The sequence below is a fragment of the Triticum aestivum genome, chromosome 6A (assembly GCF_018294505.1).
Source record: "Triticum aestivum cultivar Chinese Spring chromosome 6A, IWGSC CS RefSeq v2.1, whole genome shotgun sequence".
NCBI classification, from domain to species: Eukaryota; Viridiplantae; Streptophyta; class Magnoliopsida; order Poales; family Poaceae; genus Triticum; species Triticum aestivum.
The window spans coordinates 584,810,766-584,830,070 of NC_057809.1; the positions used below are offsets into that span (position 1 = coordinate 584,810,766).

At 44.0% G+C, this 19,305-nt stretch overlaps 1 protein-coding gene and 1 long non-coding RNA gene across 3 annotated transcripts; one reads left to right on the forward strand and one right to left on the reverse strand.

Annotated features, from left to right (window-relative positions):
- Nucleotides 1–3,836, reverse strand: LOC123128709 (E3 ubiquitin-protein ligase BRE1B). Of its 2 annotated transcripts, none has more exons than XM_044548790.1 (8): nt 3,498–3,836; nt 2,557–2,830; nt 2,273–2,342; nt 1,932–1,997; nt 1,604–1,669; nt 1,100–1,200; nt 302–545; nt 1–203 (listed from the first exon to the last, which is right to left on the reverse strand). In XM_044548790.1, the coding sequence occupies exons 2-7, from the start codon at nt 2,767–2,769 to the stop codon at nt 303–305; spliced, it is 759 nt and encodes a 252-aa protein (XP_044404725.1). In that variant the 5' UTR covers nt 2,770–2,830; nt 3,498–3,836; the 3' UTR covers nt 1–203; nt 302. The 2 variants fall into 2 exon arrangements, with proteins under 2 accessions (XP_044404725.1, XP_044404724.1); XM_044548789.1 differs by having other exon boundaries at nt 3,476–3,832.
- Nucleotides 3,837–16,293: 12,457 nt separating this feature from the next.
- On the forward strand, nt 16,294–18,832 carry LOC123131151 (uncharacterized). The gene is made up of 6 exons (XR_006464082.1): nt 16,294–16,319; nt 16,416–16,653; nt 17,536–17,620; nt 17,709–17,755; nt 18,372–18,557; nt 18,772–18,832. It is a non-coding gene; the product is annotated as an uncharacterized lncRNA (long non-coding RNA).
- The last annotated feature ends 473 nt before the right edge of the window (nt 18,833–19,305 follow it).

Below are 19,305 nucleotides of genomic sequence, written 5' to 3' on the forward strand. Positions count from 1 at the left end.
TCATAAGAACACACCAATACTGAAGATGCTATCCACTGTTTTATCTCAGCTTCAAGCTTAATCTCAGTTACATCATAGACCAACCATCTAATGATACGTACAGCAGTCAACTTAATCAATTGTTCATCTGAGCACCTGCTACAGGTTCCTCAGCAACCATAATCTATGTGATGATACTCTTTGGCGATTGATCCGATGCTGACCTGAAAACAGATTTCACAGGAAGATGTTAGTCCAACGGCACTGTATTTGACGAGTGTGCCCAGGTGAAAAAAACCTGCAGATAGGCAGAAGGGCTCACCTTAACCATCCGAGTTCGGAAGGTAAATACGATGGAAGTTGTTCTTCCTCAGGGCCTTGCGGCAAGTAGGGCATTTCTTCTGAAACTGGATGGCTTGCTTGATGCACTCTGCGCAGAAGATATGGCCACATTTTGTTGTCGAAGGCTCCACCAGCTTGTTAAGGCACACCGGGCAAGTGAAATTCGGTTCCTTTGGAACCACCACCTTAGCAGGCTCTTGGCTAATTTGCACCGCATTGTTCGACTGCCGAGACGGAAACATACAGTTATAGTTGAACAAAAATTGTAAGCAGTAAGGCCAACAAGAACTGGGCACAAGGTTCAAACGCATGGAGAAAAATGGAGGGGAACTTCTACCTTGTTCCAACATATCCTCTAGCGTACTGCGTAACCATATCAATGCATGGCATCTATGCTACACAAGGTAAGATGGTCCTTGAAATTTAGCGGTTGCCAACTTGTCGGTGCAAAATTAAAATCTTTACAGTTAGCAGCTACCAAGAACAATATTAAGAGACCTATATGGCATCATCACAAAATTACACATATGAGTGTCTTATTATTTATCTATGGCTAGTAACAGAACAAGAAAAATATTGTCTACTTAAATCAAAGAACCTTCACACTCGTAATTCACTAAAAGGGCAGGATATCTCAGAACTCTACAGGAAGGATAAAGACAAGCATATACCAAGCAGCTGCTATATACATAGAGGACAAGGTAGATAGCAGCTAAGTAGCAACTACACGGTGTCTTAAAGCTGTGAAAGTGTTCCCTTAAAAAATTACAGATTTTACCTGCAGGCTGGACCCTTCTTCCCTTTCTGGGGAGAGACATATCAAAGGCGCAACCCTTTGGCGTTTGTTCCACGTGTTATGAGAAGGCATAGCTGCATTATCTACATGAAACAGTACTGATTGAGTAAATCATAAAGCAGAATGACAAAGTTGTGATTAATCTAAATTGACTCGGAATCAGATAGCATATGATGAACATGTTTACATCTTGTACTTAAGCTTTCCAGATTCAATGTTCATACACATGCATTGTCTTACAACAAACAACTGCAATGTGAAATTCGAAGAAGAAAACTTCAAACAACGAGTCTAATTCTGAGCAGCTTATGTTATGATTGCTTCCACATTTGAGAACCCAACAATATACTGTGCTGCTCACGATTTCAACAGTTCTAGACAAATCTATCAACACAAATCATATTAAACTGATGCAGAATTTATTCCCAAATTCTTTTATGTTAGAAGCTAAACATTTCTATCAAGTGCAGTATATGATAAACTAACCTTCCAGGGCAGCATCTTCATCCAGATAAAGTGGTGTCAAAAATTGACTTCTAGTTCTCCGATTCTCTGCAATGGGAAATTTAAAGAAGAAAACGTCAAACAATGAGTCTAATTCTGAGCAGCTTATATTATGATTGCTTCCAGATATGAAAAATAGATGTCCTCATGTTATGGGTAAGAACCCAACAATGTACTGTGTTGTTCATGATTTTGACAGTTCTAGAAGAATCTATCGACACAACTCATATTAAACTGATGAAGACTTATCCCCAAATTCTTTCATGTTGGATGCCAAACATTTCTATCAAGTGCAATATATGTAGCTAACCTTCCATGGCAGCATCTTCATCAAGACAAAATGGTGTCGCACATTGCCTTATAATTCTCCAATTCTCTGCAATGGGAAATTCGAAGAAGAAAACGTCAAACAATGAGTCTAATTTTCAGCAGCTTATATTATTATGATTGTTTCAACATGTGAAAAATAGATGTCCTCATGTTATGGATAAGATCCCAGCAATGTACCATGTTGTTCATGGTTTCAACAGTTCTAGAAGAATCTACCAACAGAACTCGTACAAAACTGATGAAGAATTTATACCCAAATTCTTTTATGTTGGAAGCCAAACATTTCTATCAAGTGCAATATGTAGTAAGTAATGAACTTACCTTCCAGGACAGCATCTTCATCCAGAGAAAATTGTGTCACAGGTTGCCCTCTAGTTCTCCGGTTCACCCCCTGCAAAATGCAAGGTAGTTTGATAAAACTGATCCATGATTATAGATAAATTCCTAGCAGGAAAACCTGAGCAAGAAGTACACTAAACACTAGTAAGTGGTGCATACACAGACTCTGTTTCTTAAACATCACCACGGACCCAATGGCATAACATTTTATTCTTGAAAAGTGAAGTGCATGGTGCATCATTAAAAGACGAGGATAAGAAATTTACCGGGGGAGGCACTTGTGAAGGCGATAGGGCCTGCACTTCATCATCGAGAGCTTCCACATCAATAGGCGATGTGCGTGCACCAGGGAAGACCGAGAGCCCATGATGGTTCCCCGCCACCGGCGAGCTTGCATCCAAGTCCACAACAACTTTATCAGCAGATCCATCCAGCGATTGCCTCCTTGCGGCACGCCGTGCGCCGCTGGTATTACTCATGCTATGTACTCCCTCTGATGCTTATACTCACCTTACCTCCCTTCAGTTCTATATAACCAACCTGAATTTTAAGAGCGTTGTCAGTCTCAACCCATCGTCCTACAATTATTTGTGCACAATCGACAAGGATAACGACTTCGATTACATGAACCCAGCCCAGCCATCCTAAAAGTGGTACTATTATATACAAATAGGTAAACACGCCAAAACTTTTGATCGCAACTTTAGACTATCTTGGCAAAGCCATTCTGCAATACTAGCAACAATATAATAACAAAAAAAAAACAAAGGCTTCACCAGAAAAGGAGCAACCGGATAGACTTTTCTTCCCCCTTTTGTGAATAATCGCATTTGGGGAAGTGAATCGCAGATGGTCATACTCCTACTACTATTGGGGCATAAATCCTAATCCTAATCCGGTAGAATCCGGTGGATAATAGCCAGGAATGGACGGAGAAAACGAGAGCAGGAAGGGATGCCCCCTAAATCCTAACCCGGACGGAGAAGATCTGTCCAATCGACGAGCAGCCCGCGCGGCGGGGACTTGGGGCAGAGTCGAGCGAGGCCGATCCAAGGATCGGTACGGCGACCGGATCAAGAACCCCTCCCCCGGTCGCGGTCAGATTCCGATCGAATCGAACGTGAACAACCGGGAGAGTCTAAGAAATACAGATCGATGGATATACAGAGAGCGATTCGCGCTTACTCGAGCGCGGCGATCGAGGGACCTGACGAGGGTTTGAGGCAGAGTCGCCCAGGCACGCACGCCACCACCACCAACCGACGAACTGGACTTGAATGTGTCTCCCTCCTCTTCGCCCGGCGTTTAAAAGGGGGGAGCGATGAGCGGCGCGGTTCACTCTTTTTTCCTCCCTCGCCGGGCCCCACTTGGAAGTCGGATCCCTTTCGTGCCGTGGGACCGTGTGTCAGGGGGTGGGGGGTCGTGTCGAGGCGGGGGTGGTCGCCGGGGATTATTTTTGGGGGGATCGGCGGCGTTGAGGCCGGCCCACACGTGTTCGTGCTCCTCGTCGCCGGGGCACGGTGGGCTGGCTGGGTAGGCGTGCGCAGATGGTCGGACGAGGAGGGGAGGGGGGATGGGAGGATAGCGGTGGGAAGACTTGGCGGTTGACCCTGGGATCGGATCCCACTATCCCACGTGTTAGGCCAACTCCATCGTGCGACCCTATTCTGTCCGGCCTCGTTCGTTTGGGGTAAAAGGGATAAAGGAGGCGGCCCAGCGCGTGATGGTCCGGACCCATCTTGTCCGTTTTGTATCCGGACCAACCCATTTCGAGCACAAACTTGCGCCGGGTTTGGGTCGCGGCGGATACCAAACGGACGCACGCTCGTCCGCGTCGGGGCCGCGTGGCAGGCGGCCACCCACCTCCCACCCACCCACATCAATGCGCACGAGCGGGCGGCCCCACCTGTCATCCGCACGTCGAGCGGTCGCCGTCCTTCTTTAAGTGAGAAGCGTGGACGGGTCGTCATCCACACTGCCCCACGCCACCGTCCAGCCCGCCCCCGTCCACCACGCACCTCCGGCTCACCTGTGGACGCCGCCGGAGTACGTCGACCTCGTCAGCGACGACGACGACACCGGCGGTCAGTGAAGACGGCGACGGCCACGGCACCGACGGGCGCGGCAGGAGTGCGCGGGAGGCGGAGGCGTTTTTTTATTTTGTTTTATATGTTAATTATGAAAAATGGGCCTTTTAAGTGGTGGTGGAAACTGGGCCGTTTTGTGGCCGCCCCCTATATATTTTATGTTTTTTTAAAATGTGTTTATTTAGTTTTTTAGTTATTTCGTTTTAGTTTTAATATTTCTTTTATTCACGTCCACCCCGGACACGATTTGAGGTGCGGCCGCGCGGTGCGCGCACGCTAGACCCATCTGACAAAGACGGACACGGGCGAACCCATCGGCGCCCCAAAGGGACAAAATCTGGCCAATCCGGATGTCCGTTTGAGGTCGTGCGGTGGAGTTGGCCTTATTGCGTGTGCGCAGACGTCTGCAGACGCACGTAAATTGCGCACTTGGTGCCGAAATTAGTCGATATCAGCAGCGATTTGCTTAGACTTTTACGTGTAAATAAAGCTGATGCTTAAACTTGTCACGAATATTCAGTTTCTGAACTTGAAAAAATTCACTAAACTAAAACTGGTTATACAACTTGGCATGAATGTGTATATACAGTGCTATTTTTTTTATTTTTAAATGAGGATGTAAAAGTGCGCCGACGTAATTATTCACGAAATACAGTGCTAATGTCATCCGCGGGCGTAAAAGTGCGCCGACGTAGCACCGTATATAGCTGGCATGGCCGTATATAGCTGACATGGCATCGACATGTCGTGGGGCCCACTTGTAAGACAAAAACAGGGCTTCCCAAATCCGGCACCGAATAACATCCACGGGGCGTCCGAACGCGTCCGCGGAGAGTGATCGGACAATACTTAAATCGACGTGTCAACAGTCGTGTATCTCAAATCCGATACTTTATATTCATATTAAAGCACACAACATGAAACTAAATTATGTAGATCATCAAACGGTCATATAAATGCACATAATCCACATACCGATAACCAAAAGATCACCATAGTTCACATGATCCACACAATCAACGCATATGTTCTAAACTAGATTACTAATAACGGAAATAAACACTTAGAGAGGGCGTGCTTCACCACTTCCTCGCCAGCTCTTTGCCCTTCCGGTCACCGGCGCTATTTGTAGGTGTCCGGGTAGGCAGCAAGAGGTGCGTCGTCGGAGCCATCGTTTTCAGAGTCGTCAATGATATTGGGGGGGGGGGGGGGAGGAGGAGTCTTTGTGTTTTTTCGATGGAGTTGGCAGGCGTCCGTCTCCGCCGTCGTAAGAGAGCGGCAACAGACCCAGTCAAGGAGGCGAACCCCATCATCGGGCACCACCAGCAGCCCACGGCGGCGGGAGGACCATGCGACCGCATCCGAGGCCACCACCCACATCTCCCTAGCCCACTACCGCTCGCAGAGGACGACACGGGCCTCCGATTTAGGCGAGCGCGTCCACGGCGTCGACGGAGCAGGCACTAAAACCCACTGCTGCCTTTGCGGAGTAGTGACTCGAGGGTTAGGAACGAGGCGCGGAGCGGGTGCACCTCGCAGAGCTCTACGTGGCGGCGCGACGGGCCCACACCAGCATCGGCGTTGCGGCGGCGGGCGTCTAGATGAGATCATTTCCGAGGACTTATTAAATAGGGGTGCTTTTTCTACGAATATAATCAATTCCATAATGCTATCCGCTTTGACAAGGGATGGAGTAGAGCCAGAGATGCCGCTCGTGTCCACCCACTAGTGCTGCAGCGTGATGCGAAGGTTTAGATCCTCCTCGTGCCCGCCACATCAGGGCGGAATGCGTCCCAATCATAACAGGATCTATTCACCGCTGCCGGAGCTGGACATGGTGGATGCGGAAGTGGATGGGCTTGAATTGAGGAAAGGCACGAGAAGATTTGGAGAGTGATACGTCTCCAACGTATCTATATTTTTTTTTATTGTTTCATGCTATTATATTATCTGTTTTAGATGTTTTATATGTATTAATATGCTATTTTATATTATTTTTGGGACTAACTTATTAACCCAGAGTCCAGTACTAGTTTATGTTTTTCCTTATTTTTGAGTTTGATATAAAAGAATATCAAATGGAGTCCAAACTGAATAAAACTTTATAATGATTTTTCTTGGACCAAAAGACACACGTAGGACTTGGAGAGGAAGGCAGAAGAGTCCCGAGGGATCCACAAGCCCTCAGGGCGCGCCCTGGGGGGCGCCCCCTCGGCTTGTGGTTCCCACGGGAGTCCTCCAACCCTAATCTTTGGCCTATAAATTCAGAAATATTCCCAAACCAATAGAAGCATCCACCAAAATACTTTTCTGCTGCCGTAACCTTTTGTACCCGTGAGATCCCATCTTTGGGCCTTTTCCGGCACCCTGCCGGAGGGGGATTCGATCACGGAGGGCTTCTACATCAACCCTATTGCCATTTCGATGAAGTGTGAGTAGTTTACCATAGACCTGCGGGTCCATAGCTAGTAGCTAGATGGCTTCTTCTCTCTCTTTGATTCTCAATACCATGTTCTCCTCAATGTTCTTGGAGATCTATCCGATGTAATATTCTTTTGCGCTGTGTTTGTCGAGATCCAGTGAATTGTGGATTTATGATCAGATTATCTATGAATATTATTTGAATCTTCTCTGAATTCTTATATGCATGATTTGATATCTTTGTATTTCTCTTCGAATTATCAGTTTGGTTTGGCCAACTAGATTGGTTCTTCTTGCAATGGGAGAGGTGCTTAGTTTTGGGTTCAATCTTGCGGTGTCCTCACCCGGTGACAAAGTAGGGGTAGCGAGGCACGTATTGTATTGTTGGCATCAAGTGTATTAAGATGGGGTTTTCATCATATTGCTTGAGTTTATCCCTCTACATCATGTCATCTTACTTAAGGCGTTACTCCGTTCTTTATGAACTTAATACTCTAGATGCATGCCGGATAGCGGTCGATGTGTGGAGTAATAGTAGTAGATGCAGAATCGTTTTGATCTACTTGACACAGATGTGATGCCTATATGCATAATCATTGCCTTGGATATCATCATAACTTTGCGCTTTTCTATCAATTGCCCGACAGTAATTTGTTCAGCCACCGGATTATTTGCCTTCAAGAGAGAATCCTCTAGTGAAACCTATGGCCCCCGGGTCTATTTTCCATTATATATTTTCAGATCTATAAACCAAAAAACCCAAAAATATCTCGATGCATTTTATTTACTTTTACTTTGTCTTACGTTTTAGTAATTTTTATATATAAATCTATCAGATCTCACCTTTGCAAGTGACTGTGAAGGGATTGACAACCCCTTTATCGCGTTGGGTGCAAGTGTTTGATTGTTTGTGCAGGTGCATAGATTGAGGACTTGCTTGTATCTCCTACTGGATTTGATACCTTGGTTCTTAACTAAGGGAAATACTTATCTCTACTTTGATGCATCACTCTTTTCTCTTCAAGGGAAAAACCAACGCAAGCTCAAAAAGTAGCAGAGAGCGAAGTGAAGTAAGTGAGCTAGGGTTTGCTCTGCGTGGTGTTTTTTATGAGGGCGGAGTGGGGTAGTGGTGGGGCAGCATGGGTTGGGCTAACGTGACAGACACGCCCAGGCGTGCTCGGGCCTCCCCATATCCGCCCCAGCTTATGGCTGGATATGGCAGGTGCCGGACAGCCCGGGCGTTTGGGGCCGATTTGAGGCGCCCGACTGGGTCGACTTTTTTTGTCCAATCAGTGAGAATTCCGTCCGTCGGGGCGTTTGAGACCAGTTTGAGGCGTCCAGCTGTAGATTCTCTAAAAGTCATGCTTTTTTTTGCAATAAGATGTAGCCACTGTTTGAATTCTGATCTTTTGACTACTAAGAGCCAAATAAGATGACGTAGGTGGGTGGCACAACTTTAAATATTATTTTTTGCTGAATGTGAGGAAAGAGTAGAGAATCAGGCTATAGATTAACAATGAGCTGCAACACATGCTCCTAGAGACAGTGTGAGAAAGCGAAATGGGCCATATATCAATAAAGTAGCATATTTTTACATCTAAGTATTGTACTTGCCGACTATAAATTTAACTATAGATGATATGACAAAATTATATAACAATTAGCTGGTTGTAATATTAACATGCTCAAGGAATGATAATATTCGTCGTCCGGTTGTAGCGACCAGACCTCAAGCAGTCTGATCTCTGTGTATAAGTGTCATCCCTGGATCGGTAATGCTGACACACACAGTACTTGAAGGATTTATATCAGAGTGGCAATCACACACTTATTACATCGAATGTCTCAAAAGAGAACTTATTACAATAAATATGGCTTAAGGCCATCTAATACGATAACAACGGAAGGCTTGAAAAATAAAGTGAGTCCATCAACTCCAACGGCATCACTAAGTGAAAGACCACGACCTAAGGCTCCTTACTCGTCGTCTGAAAAGTCTGCAACATGATATGTTGCATCCCGAAAACGGGCCAGCACATAGAATATGCTGGCAAGGTAGCACAAGAGAATAATGAACAGAATAAAGCTATCACTATATGCATATATGGGTGGTGGAGGCTGTATGGTTGATATGTTTTGCGTAAAGCCATTTTTTCCCTACTGCAAAGGAATAAATTTTATTTAGCTACAAAGTTGGTTGAAAACATTGAGAAGGTAAACCCCCTCTCAATCCCAATTAAAAGTAATCATTAACCCAATCAAATTAATTTAGAGTGATGAGATTCACATGATAATCCAAGAACTAGATACTCAAAATATCTATAACCGGGGACATGGCTAACCATGATTAGTTTGTACACTCTGCAGAGGTTTGTGCACTTTTCCCCACAAGACTCGATCTCCTCCGTTGGATTTCTCGCACTACATAATGTTTGAGAAATGGATGACCGAGACACAGTCTTTCAGAAGCGTTAGCACCTTACGATGGGTAGACCGGTACACCTACACCCCCTACATCTGCTAGTCTACCACTGTAAGAGTTCACACAACTTAATCAACTATGCTAGAGCCCATACTAGCATGTGACCGCACACGGAAGTTTTCAGTATGAATAATCTTATGATCCCTTTGAGCCTGGTGGCAGTCCATAGGAGAATCACACGGTACCCCGGGATTTCCAAAAAATACAGGTAATCACTGGGTTCCCCAGGTGCCTCAATCCACCCAGATGTGTATTAAAGTTGCCACCTTAAATTGAACAATTAATTAACAATACTCACATCTGTCATGAAAACTCTCAAACCCAATCCACGTCTACGAGTATAGCATAGCAGTATAAGCATAACATAGAAGTAACTCCCAGGGTTTGATAATAAACAGGGTAATAGGTTCCTACCTCATCAACTACTTCCCAACCCACAGTTTAATTCAGATCCTAACCATGCAATGTTTGAGGGTTGATCTGATGCAATAAAAACTGGGTAGTAAGAGGTATGATCAAAGTGTTACTTGCCTTGCTGATGATCCGCAAAATCTAGAGATTCATAGTAGCACGCTTCGCACTCTGGGTGTTCTATCACAAACAAACAAGCATACAATAAGCAATCAAGCAAGGGCACGTGTAAAACTCGAATAAGAGATCTAACTAGAAAGTTCAACTTAAGAACTCCGGTTTGCAAAAAGAATCAAATCAAATGAAGCAACAAAACTCAAACGACAAAAGAAACAAGATCCGTTTACTAATCTGGACTAAAGTCAAATTTTACAGTAGCAGAAACTTGTTTAAGTTGTTTAAACGAAAAGAGGGTTTCAAGATGAAACTCTAGGCTTTTGAATCGCCTTATTCTGTTAAACGAGCGAAAAGTTATACTAAAATGAAAATCAGATCAGAAATCGCGATAAAAAATAATCGCAAAAAATCCGAGAAAAAGAAAAACTGACGAACAGGCTAACGAACGAACGTTCGCCGTCTGCGGCTAAATGGTGAAAACCGTTCGCTAAAACGAACATAAAAATGGCGTTCGCTAAATAACTAAACCGAACCGGATCTAATAAAAAACGGATCTAGAGTTTTCGAAAAAACCAAAACGGTTTTCTCACGAAAACCGAGGCAACTACCTCGAGGTCCGGCGAGGGTCCGGCGCTCTGGCGCGGCGGTGTGGGGCGCGACACGTCGGCGGGTCGCAGGCGGCGCGGCGCGGCGGCGGCGACGGCGGATCGGGGCTAGAGTTAGGGTTAGGGCGCGGTGGCGGCTTGGGCTGGTCGGGGGCTCGGGGCCGCGGCTTATAAGGGCCGGCCCGAGGAGTCCTGGCCGCTTACGGCCCGGAGTCGGCTCGCCTCTTTTTTATAATAATTCTGACGCTCAGAAAATAAAAGAAAAGAAATACTAAACGGACTCCAAAAATCCCGAAATAAATTTTCCCCGTCCTCTAAAAATAAGCCGGACAAGGTGAACATTTATATGGGCCTAAAATGCAATTTTGAAAAACACACTTTTTCCCAATTCAAATAAAATAGCCATAAAACTCCGAATAAAAAATCTTATTTGATTTTAATATTAAATCTTCGATATTTCTCTATTTTGAGGAAGTCATTTTATCCTCTCTCTTTTATTTTTATAAAATAAATAATCGAAGAGTAAATAATTAAAATCAAACGATCCTCTTTTCAAAATTCGAGAAAAACTCGAATATGAAAATAACGAAATCCCTAACTCTCTGTGTGGGTCCTTGAGTTGTGTAGAATTTCTAGGATCAACCAAAATGCAATAAAATATGATATGCAATGATGACCTAATGTATAATATTCCAAATTGAAAATTTGGGATGTTACAAACCTACCCCCCTTAGGATGAATCTCGCCCTCGAGATTCGGGTTGGCTAGAAAATAGGTGAGAGTGATCCGTCCATAGGTCTTCCTCCCATTCCCAGGTGGCTTCATCTTCGGTATGGTGGCTCCACTGAACTTTGCAGAACTTGATTACTTTGTTGCGTGTAACACGGCTGGCAAACTCGAGTATCTTAACTGGTTTCTCCTCATACGTCAAATCGCTATCCAACTGAATTGCCTCCAAGGGCACTGTATCTCCTAATGGTATATCGGCCATCTCAGCATGACACTTCTTCAGCTGTGAAACATGAAACACATCATGAACTCCTGACAGTCCTTCAGGTAACTCCAACTTGTAGGCAACTTCTCCCATACGTTCCAAAACTTTGTATGGTCCTACAAAACGTGGCGCTAACTTTCCCTTAACTCCAAAGCGCTTAACTCCTCGAAGTGGGGATACACGAAGATACACTTTGTCTCCAACTTCGTAAACTATCTCCTTGCGTTTAGAATCCGCATAGCTCTTTTGCCTGGATTGGGCTACTTTGAGTCTATCGCGAATCAGCTTAACCTTTTCTTCCGATTCCTTAATCAAATCTGGTCCAAACAACTGTCGGTCTCCAACTTCAAACCACAACAACGGTGTTCTGCAACTCCTTCCGTACAAGGCTTCGAAAGGGGCCATCTTCAAACTGGCTTGATAGCTGTTGTTATAAGAGAACTCTGCGTAAGGCAAATTATCGTCCCAACTAGATCCATAATCTAGCGCACAAGCTCTCAACATGTCCCCGAGAATCTGATTTACCCTCTCAGTCTATCCATCTGTCTGCGGGTGAAAAGCTGTACTGAACTCTAGCCTAGTTCCCAAAGTTTCATGCAACTGATTCCAAAACTTTGAAGTAAACAGGGTTCCTCTATCTGATACAATGGTCCTCGGAACTCCATGCAGACATACGATCCTGGTCATGTATTGTAACGCCCTCGATGCGGCTATATCTCCCACGTGTCGAAGCACGACTTAGAGGCATAACCACATTGAAAGCAATGTCGCAAGTGAGGTAATCTTCACACAACTCATGTAATACATAAGGGAAAGAGATACATAGTTGGCTTACAATCGCCACTTCACACAATTACATGAATAAAGCATTACATCAACCAGTTACAATCAAGGCCCGACTACGGAGCCAAAATAAAAGAAGACTACCCCAAATGCTACACAGATCCCCGATCGACCCCAACTGGGCTCCACTACTGATCAACTAGAACAAAACAACACAAAGGAGAAGATCTTCATCGAGCTCCTCTTGAGCTTGGTTGCATCACCTGCTCGGTTCAACGGCACCTGCAAGCTGGTTTGGAAGTATCTGTGAGTCACGGGGACTCAGCAATCTCGCACCCTCGCGATCAACTATTTAAGCTTATAGGTAAGGTAAAGGTATGAGGTGGAGCTGCAGCAAGCGACTAGCATATATGGTGGCTAACATATTCGCAAAAGAGAGCGAGAAGAGAAGGCAAAAGCACGGTCGAACAACTATGATCAAAAAGTGATCCTAGAACAACCTACGTCAAGCATAACTCCAACACCGTGTTCACTTCCTGGACTCCGCCGGAAAGAGACCATCACGGTTACACACGCGGTTGATGTATTTTAATTAAGATAAACTTCAGGTTTTCTACAACCGGACGTTAACAAATTCCCATCTGCCCATAACCACGGGGACGGCTTTTGAAAGTTCAAATCCCTGCAGGGGAGTCCCAACTTAGCCCATCACAAGCTCTCACGGTCAACGAAGGATAAACCTTATCCCGAGACAATCCGATCAGACTCGGCATCCCGGTTCTACAAGACAACTTCGACAAAGATAAAACAAGCCCAGCAACACCGCCCGAATGTGCCGACAAATCCCGATAGGAGCTGCACATATCTCGTTCTCAGGGCACACTCAGATGAGCCAAACGTCGGGTAGGCCAGCCCAGAGTTTCCCCTAATAGCCCGGACATCGCTTAGTTGGACCAACACCCAGAGGAGCACTGGCCCGGGGGGGGGGGGGAGGGGTAAAATAATGATGACCCTCAGGAGCGCGACTCCCAAGGGAAAAGAAAAGGCTAGGTGGCGAATGGTAAAACCAATGTTGGGCATTGCTGGAAGAGTTTTATTCAAGGCGAACTATCAAGGGGTTCCCATTATAGCCCAACCGCGTAAGGAACGCAAAATTCGGGAACATAACACCGATATGACGGAAACTAGGGCGACAAGAGTGGAACAAAACACCAGGCATAAGGCCGAGCCTTCCACCCTTTACCAAGTATATAGATGCATTAATTAAATAAGATATATTGTGATATCCCAACAAGTAAACATGTTCCAACAAGGAACAACATCTCCATGTTCCAACAAGGAACAAACTTCAATCTTCACCTGCAACTAACAACGCTATAAGAGGGGCTGAGCAAAGTGGTAACATAGCCAAACAACAGTTTGCTAGGACAAGGTGGGTTAGAGGCTTGGTTCAACAATATGGGAGGCATGATAAGCAAGTGGTAGGTATCGCAGCATAGGCATAGCAAAAGAGCGAGCAACTAGCAAGCAAAGATAGAAGTGATTTCGAGGGTATGGTCATCTTGCCTGAAATCCCGCAAGGAAGAAGAACGAGTCCATGAAGAAGACAAACGGGCGTAGTCGAACGGGTCCTCACAAATGCGACATTATCGGAACCAACCCGAAGAAGCAAACACCAGAAAGAAGCACACAACATGGTAAACAACCAACACATGAACATGGTATGATATGCGGGATGCGGTATGCGATGCATATGCATGATTGGGAAAGGAATGATTGGACCTGGCCTCAACTTGGAAATCCAAGAGTGCCACTGGAAAGGTGAGGTGATTTCGGTTGAAACCGATATAAAGATCACCAGAATCGGATGCACGGTTTGGAAATGGCAAGCAAAACAAATATGGCACCGGTCTGCGATAAACAGCAAGTAGCCATCTAAATGCATCAAGATAATTATGCTACAACACTCAAACATGGCAACAAAATACATGGAAGGGATCCACTCATGATGCTTGACAAAAGATGAACACTGAGCTACGGCCAAATCATCCATTAACAGGTTCAAACAAGCATGGCAAAAGTGCAATTGATAAACAGGTTTCAGACTTAGTGAAATTAACACAAGCCTGGAATTTCAGACCAGGTAGCACACTTTGGAGCATGAAAACTATATGCTACAGGAACTTAACATGGCAAGGCAAGGCATGACATGAAGCTACTCAAAGCACTTAACAAAAGTCCCTTGGTGACCTTGAGCCAAAAGGGATCAGAAAATACAATTGCAAGCATGTGAACATGGCAAAAACATAATCAGATCTCAGACTTAGTGAAAAACTGGAGCATGCAAATCGAGAAGCATTAACGTGTGCATCAAGGGCGCCTCCCCGTGATAGCCACGTCATCACAGGTGCGACAAAAATAAAACACGATAGCGAACTAGTGATTGGGCAAGAAGGAAAAGGAGATCGGGGGTCACGCCACACGCATCCTTCTCTCCCCCAGAAACGAGAACTGCTTCTCGTCATCCTCAATCCTACCGCCGCCGCCACCCCAACCCCAACCCCGCCGCCGCCCCAATCCGACCTCCGGTGGCCTCCTCCTCCCCTAGCGCCGCCGCTCCAGCCCTTCACCTTCTATCTCTATCCCAACTCTATTCCAAGGGAGGGAAAGCCCCGTATCACGTGACAAGGTGAGGGGGCGCCCAGATCCGCAGCGGCACCGCCGCGCCCTCGTCTACCTGGTCCTTGTGGTCGGCCATGGAGGTCTGACCCGACCCATGGATGGATGGGGGCGAAACCCTAGCCCCATACCCACCCATGGATGGATGGGGATGGGGCGACGACGGCGGCAACCTTCCCTCGGTGCTTGCTGATGTGGTGGCCCTCGACACCGGCGACGGGTTGCAGCACATAGACGCCAAAGGTGCTTACGCCCTCCATCCTCCTCCTCTCCCCTCTTCTTCTTCTTCTTCTTCTGGATTTCTCAAGCTGATTCGTGCGATTGGTTTATGCAGGCTGCGGGTGTGACGGAGGAGCACCATGGCGGGCGTGCAGGCCATCTTTCCCTACCAAGTGAGCCCAACCCCTTTCTTTCTCCTGGACAGCTATGAAGAATTGAAATTTGTCAAGAACCTGCAATAGAACCAAAAGAATGATGTAACTACTTTGGTGATTCCTTTTAAGATGTCAATGAGACATGAGACATAGATAACTTGTAATTTGAGATGCCCCTAATTCAATTTTATATCGTGTTGAACTTTCTCAAACTATTATGTATATCATCTTAGTAATTGAGCTAAACAAACTGCCATGGTAGAATTTGCGGGCGTGGCGTCATGACCGGGCGCAAAAGAAGGTATGACCCGCATCTCTCTGTAGGCTGTACTTGGGGAAAAAACTATAGCTCGCGTGGCGAGATGCTCATTACCAGTAGTCATAGCTGCAGTTTTGGTGCGTCAAGTGGTGGATACATTGTTGGCTTGAATTTTCATGTCCCCTGAAGGTTCTGAGTGCTGCATCAAAGGGTGTTGTTGTGATTTCCTCGAGGTATTGATTAGGGGAGTTAGGTTTACATGATTTAGCTCGTTGTTGGCTGGAAGATTACAACAAAGTATGAATGCTGGACAATTCTATATACAGTTGCGCTTCACATGTTTGTTTTTCGGATAATTGTTGCTCCTTTTTTTGTGACTATTGATTGTTCCCTTTACCAGGAATTTTTAGGATGACAATCGTTACAATGCTAGGAGTGGGGCACATCTTACGTTCAAGAGGGCCGAGAAAGATCGGATTTTGGTTGACAAGATTCTGGGTACTCCTTAGTTTCAGATGATGTACTGCTTATTTTTTGTTACCACTTCATGTGATTTATATTTTCTTCAACTTGGGCAAGAATGGTAGATGTTTTGACCATGAAAATCATTGCTTCGAGAATCAAAGAGGAAGAGTTCACATGATATGATGGCGTATGTCTATTTACTCATACTTCATTTCTAAATGGTGTTTGTGTTTCTTTCTTCCTTGAGGTTTTTTCATGAACTATTTTGCAGGTACTCCTTCTCTCAATGCTGGATGAATACATGATCGTTTGGCAGGACAAGGAAGAAAGAACAGGAAAGAAAACACAAAGGGTACTATGAAGTTGCATTTTACTATCTAAATTCCTTACGACATCTTTTTTGCATTTCAGTCAAAAGTTTGAATTCCTCAAATGTGCATAACTGCAGGATCAAAAGAAGCTCCAGGATTAACTCAAAGCTGAGCAGGAAGCTCTCTACGGTTCAAGAAAAAATCCATCCAAGACTCAAAAGTATAAAGAAGTCACCTAGCTAGACACTCAATTGGTGGTGTAAACCGTAGGGTGTCCATTGGTGGAGCCATGATGCAAGCACCCAGAACAGACGTTGTATTCGAAGAATGTTCATGCTGCCAAGAGAATTGAAGACATTGCCCGTTTGTCCCCTGGTAAGCCCCTATCGGTTTCATAGCTTTAGCACGAGTCTCGAGATTCACAGTGGGTGGAGCATCAGAAAATTAGGGAACCAGAACATAAACTCTCTGAAAAAATATCATATATTCAGACATAGAAGCCTGGATGTGGTAGAGATTACAGATATTAAAGATAAGTGAACTTCTTAACCATGCTTTAATTTATTAAGCAAACAAGTTTTTCTAATTTATATCCAACCATATTTAGTGGGTTTTAACTATAGTTAATTTCTGACAACCAGGCTGTTGTTACACTTTTCTAGAATTTGTACTAGGCTTGGGCTTATAGATTTGTTGATGAACTTAATGCTTATACCACTTACCTTGCAGAAAGGCTTTGTTTTATTGGTGTTTAACCATCATCGATGTAGAGGAATAAATGTTCTTGGAAGATGATGCTTGATATTTTAGCCCATGTGCTATGCTAATATTTTTTTTGGTGCCTTTTGTGTTCTCCACTGGAATAACCATAGCTTGGCTTTCCTGATGTTATTGCTCTGAAGTGTCTACCTTGGTTAAAATCACTTCGTGTTATCTCAACTTTGTGTTGCTTTCATGCCAAATCCTACAGAGCTTTGATGATGTTCTGTGCCAATTTTCTTTTAGAATTATACTCTCCTTAATGTTTTTTTGAAAAGACTCTCCTTAATGTTTGATATTTGATCCTTCAATAGTATCTACTGCCCATGATTCTGTTTCTACTGGAAGCATCACCTTGAATGTCGTTTAGCTTCGAAAGGGAAATGTTCCTATTGGGGATTTTATTACTGTTAGAGGGTAGGATGTTCAACCGTGCATTCAATTTTTTTCCCTGACTCTGTATTGCTTTACTATTGCGTGAATTATATTTTTATCCAGTTTTGCTCCTCTTGATGATTGGAAGTTAGCATTGCTCCTATTAGAGCAACAGTATACCAAAGCAAGATCCAACCGAGCTAAGGATGTAAGTTCACTGGATTGTCTTTGAATACTGTTTCGCTTATGCATTATTTACTGCGCTTTGACATGGATTAGATTGGCTTTGCATCTAGGCTCTCTCTTGCTTTCCCAACAACTTCAGAAGAGATTTTTGGATCAGGTATGGTGTACTCAGTTAGCATTATGTCTATGAGTGTAGGTTATATGAAAGTAAACAAAACCATAGTTTTTAGTCTTAAAAAAAGAGAGGTAGACTGAAGAAATTATGTCCTGCTCGAAAACGACTTGTGTACTTACAACTAAAATTAGAAGAGGTGCTCCAGTTCACTGTGCATAAGATATTAGAGCATACACATGATTATTCCTTTTAATATATCCCGTTGTATGAGAATGGAAATACATGTACACAAGGCCATATTTTCTGCTTAAAGTAAAGAAATACAAACCAAACTTTATCTACTCATGATACGTTTCTACTGAACATGTATGCATAACATAGATATCAACTACAATAGCATACAGTTAGTATCATGGAGTCAATTAGTACAGATAAATTTATTGGAAGTTTCTTAGCAAGCGAGCCCAAGTTGCATACAACAGAATAATTAAATTGTACAAAAATCATATGCCTATGTTCTTAATTATTTAGTACATCAATTTAACCAAAGATCAGCATTAAACTAACCAAGTAGATATAGTCGACTATAATTAGTCCGCTTTTCTATTGCTGGGTAACCTTCTTATGCCATCATTTTCTTAGTATTTTTATGCTGCAGGTATCAGGTCCAGAGCCGATGGAGAGAAGCAACATCATGATGCTGCTATATCTTAGTGGTCTTTCTTTCACAATGGTGATCTGCTTCTTATCTGTTCTAGGTGTCACTGTCATAGCTTGCTTGGCATAACCTTCCTTCTTTTGATGGTTGTCAACACACATTTAAGTCACACATACACCATACAAGGTATTGAATAACATATCCTCTCATTTTTACAGGCGTCTTTTCGTTTTCCAGAATTTTTTGTTATAGCATGCTACTTCTTTGCCTTGGATATATAAGCTAAACTCAACTGGAAGTAGTATTTGCTAATTATCTATTTGCAATTCAATTGTTTAGTTATTTTAGGGGCGTTAGTTCATTGATTTAATGACTTGTACCTTTGTTGGGTACTTTGCAGATGCAGAGCCTTTGGTATATGCAGCCGCACTCCCTTGCCGCCACTTGCTACTTCAAGTCCGCTGACAGCCACGTTGGAAACGAGGGCTTCTCCATAGCCCGCCTCAATCTCCACCTCGCCCTCCTTGCTGGTATACATGCATCTCATTTGAACTCTAGAACTGTTGCCTATACATGCCTATTATTGCTGAATAAGATGGAAATGTGGATGTTCAGTGTGGTACTAATATAAGACCTTTTATAGATAGAGATCTATAAAAGGTCTTATATTAGTTTAAAGAGGGAGTATTTATCACGAAACAGCTTATAGGACTTCCAATAAGCAAGAAGTTTCATATAATTTTCCTGGATGCAATAGGATGAACTTCCATTTTATTGGAAGGTGCTATAGTATAAATTTCAAAGACCCACTTCAGTTGTTGCTGTTATGGATTTATAAATCTTAAACACAACAGTCTTTCGGTGAATACATCTATTGTATTTTGGTGAATAAAAATGCGTCAGATAGATCCCCACTCTTCAGCAGATCTTATAT

Bases quoted from the DNA above. Each gene is read 5' to 3' on its own strand.
- LOC123128709 (XM_044548790.1), bottom strand. From the start codon at position 2,769: ATGAGTAATACCAGCGGCGCACGGCGTGCCGCAAGGAGGCAATCGCTG. The intron at 2,343-2,556 runs GTAAATTTCTTA...TGCATTTTGCAG, and splicing joins CTTCACAAGTGCCTCCCCCG to GGGGTGAACCGGAGAACTAG. The intron at 1,998-2,272 runs GTAAGTTCATTA...TTCCCATTGCAG, and splicing joins TGAAGATGCTGTCCTGGAAG to AGAATTGGAGAATTATAAGG.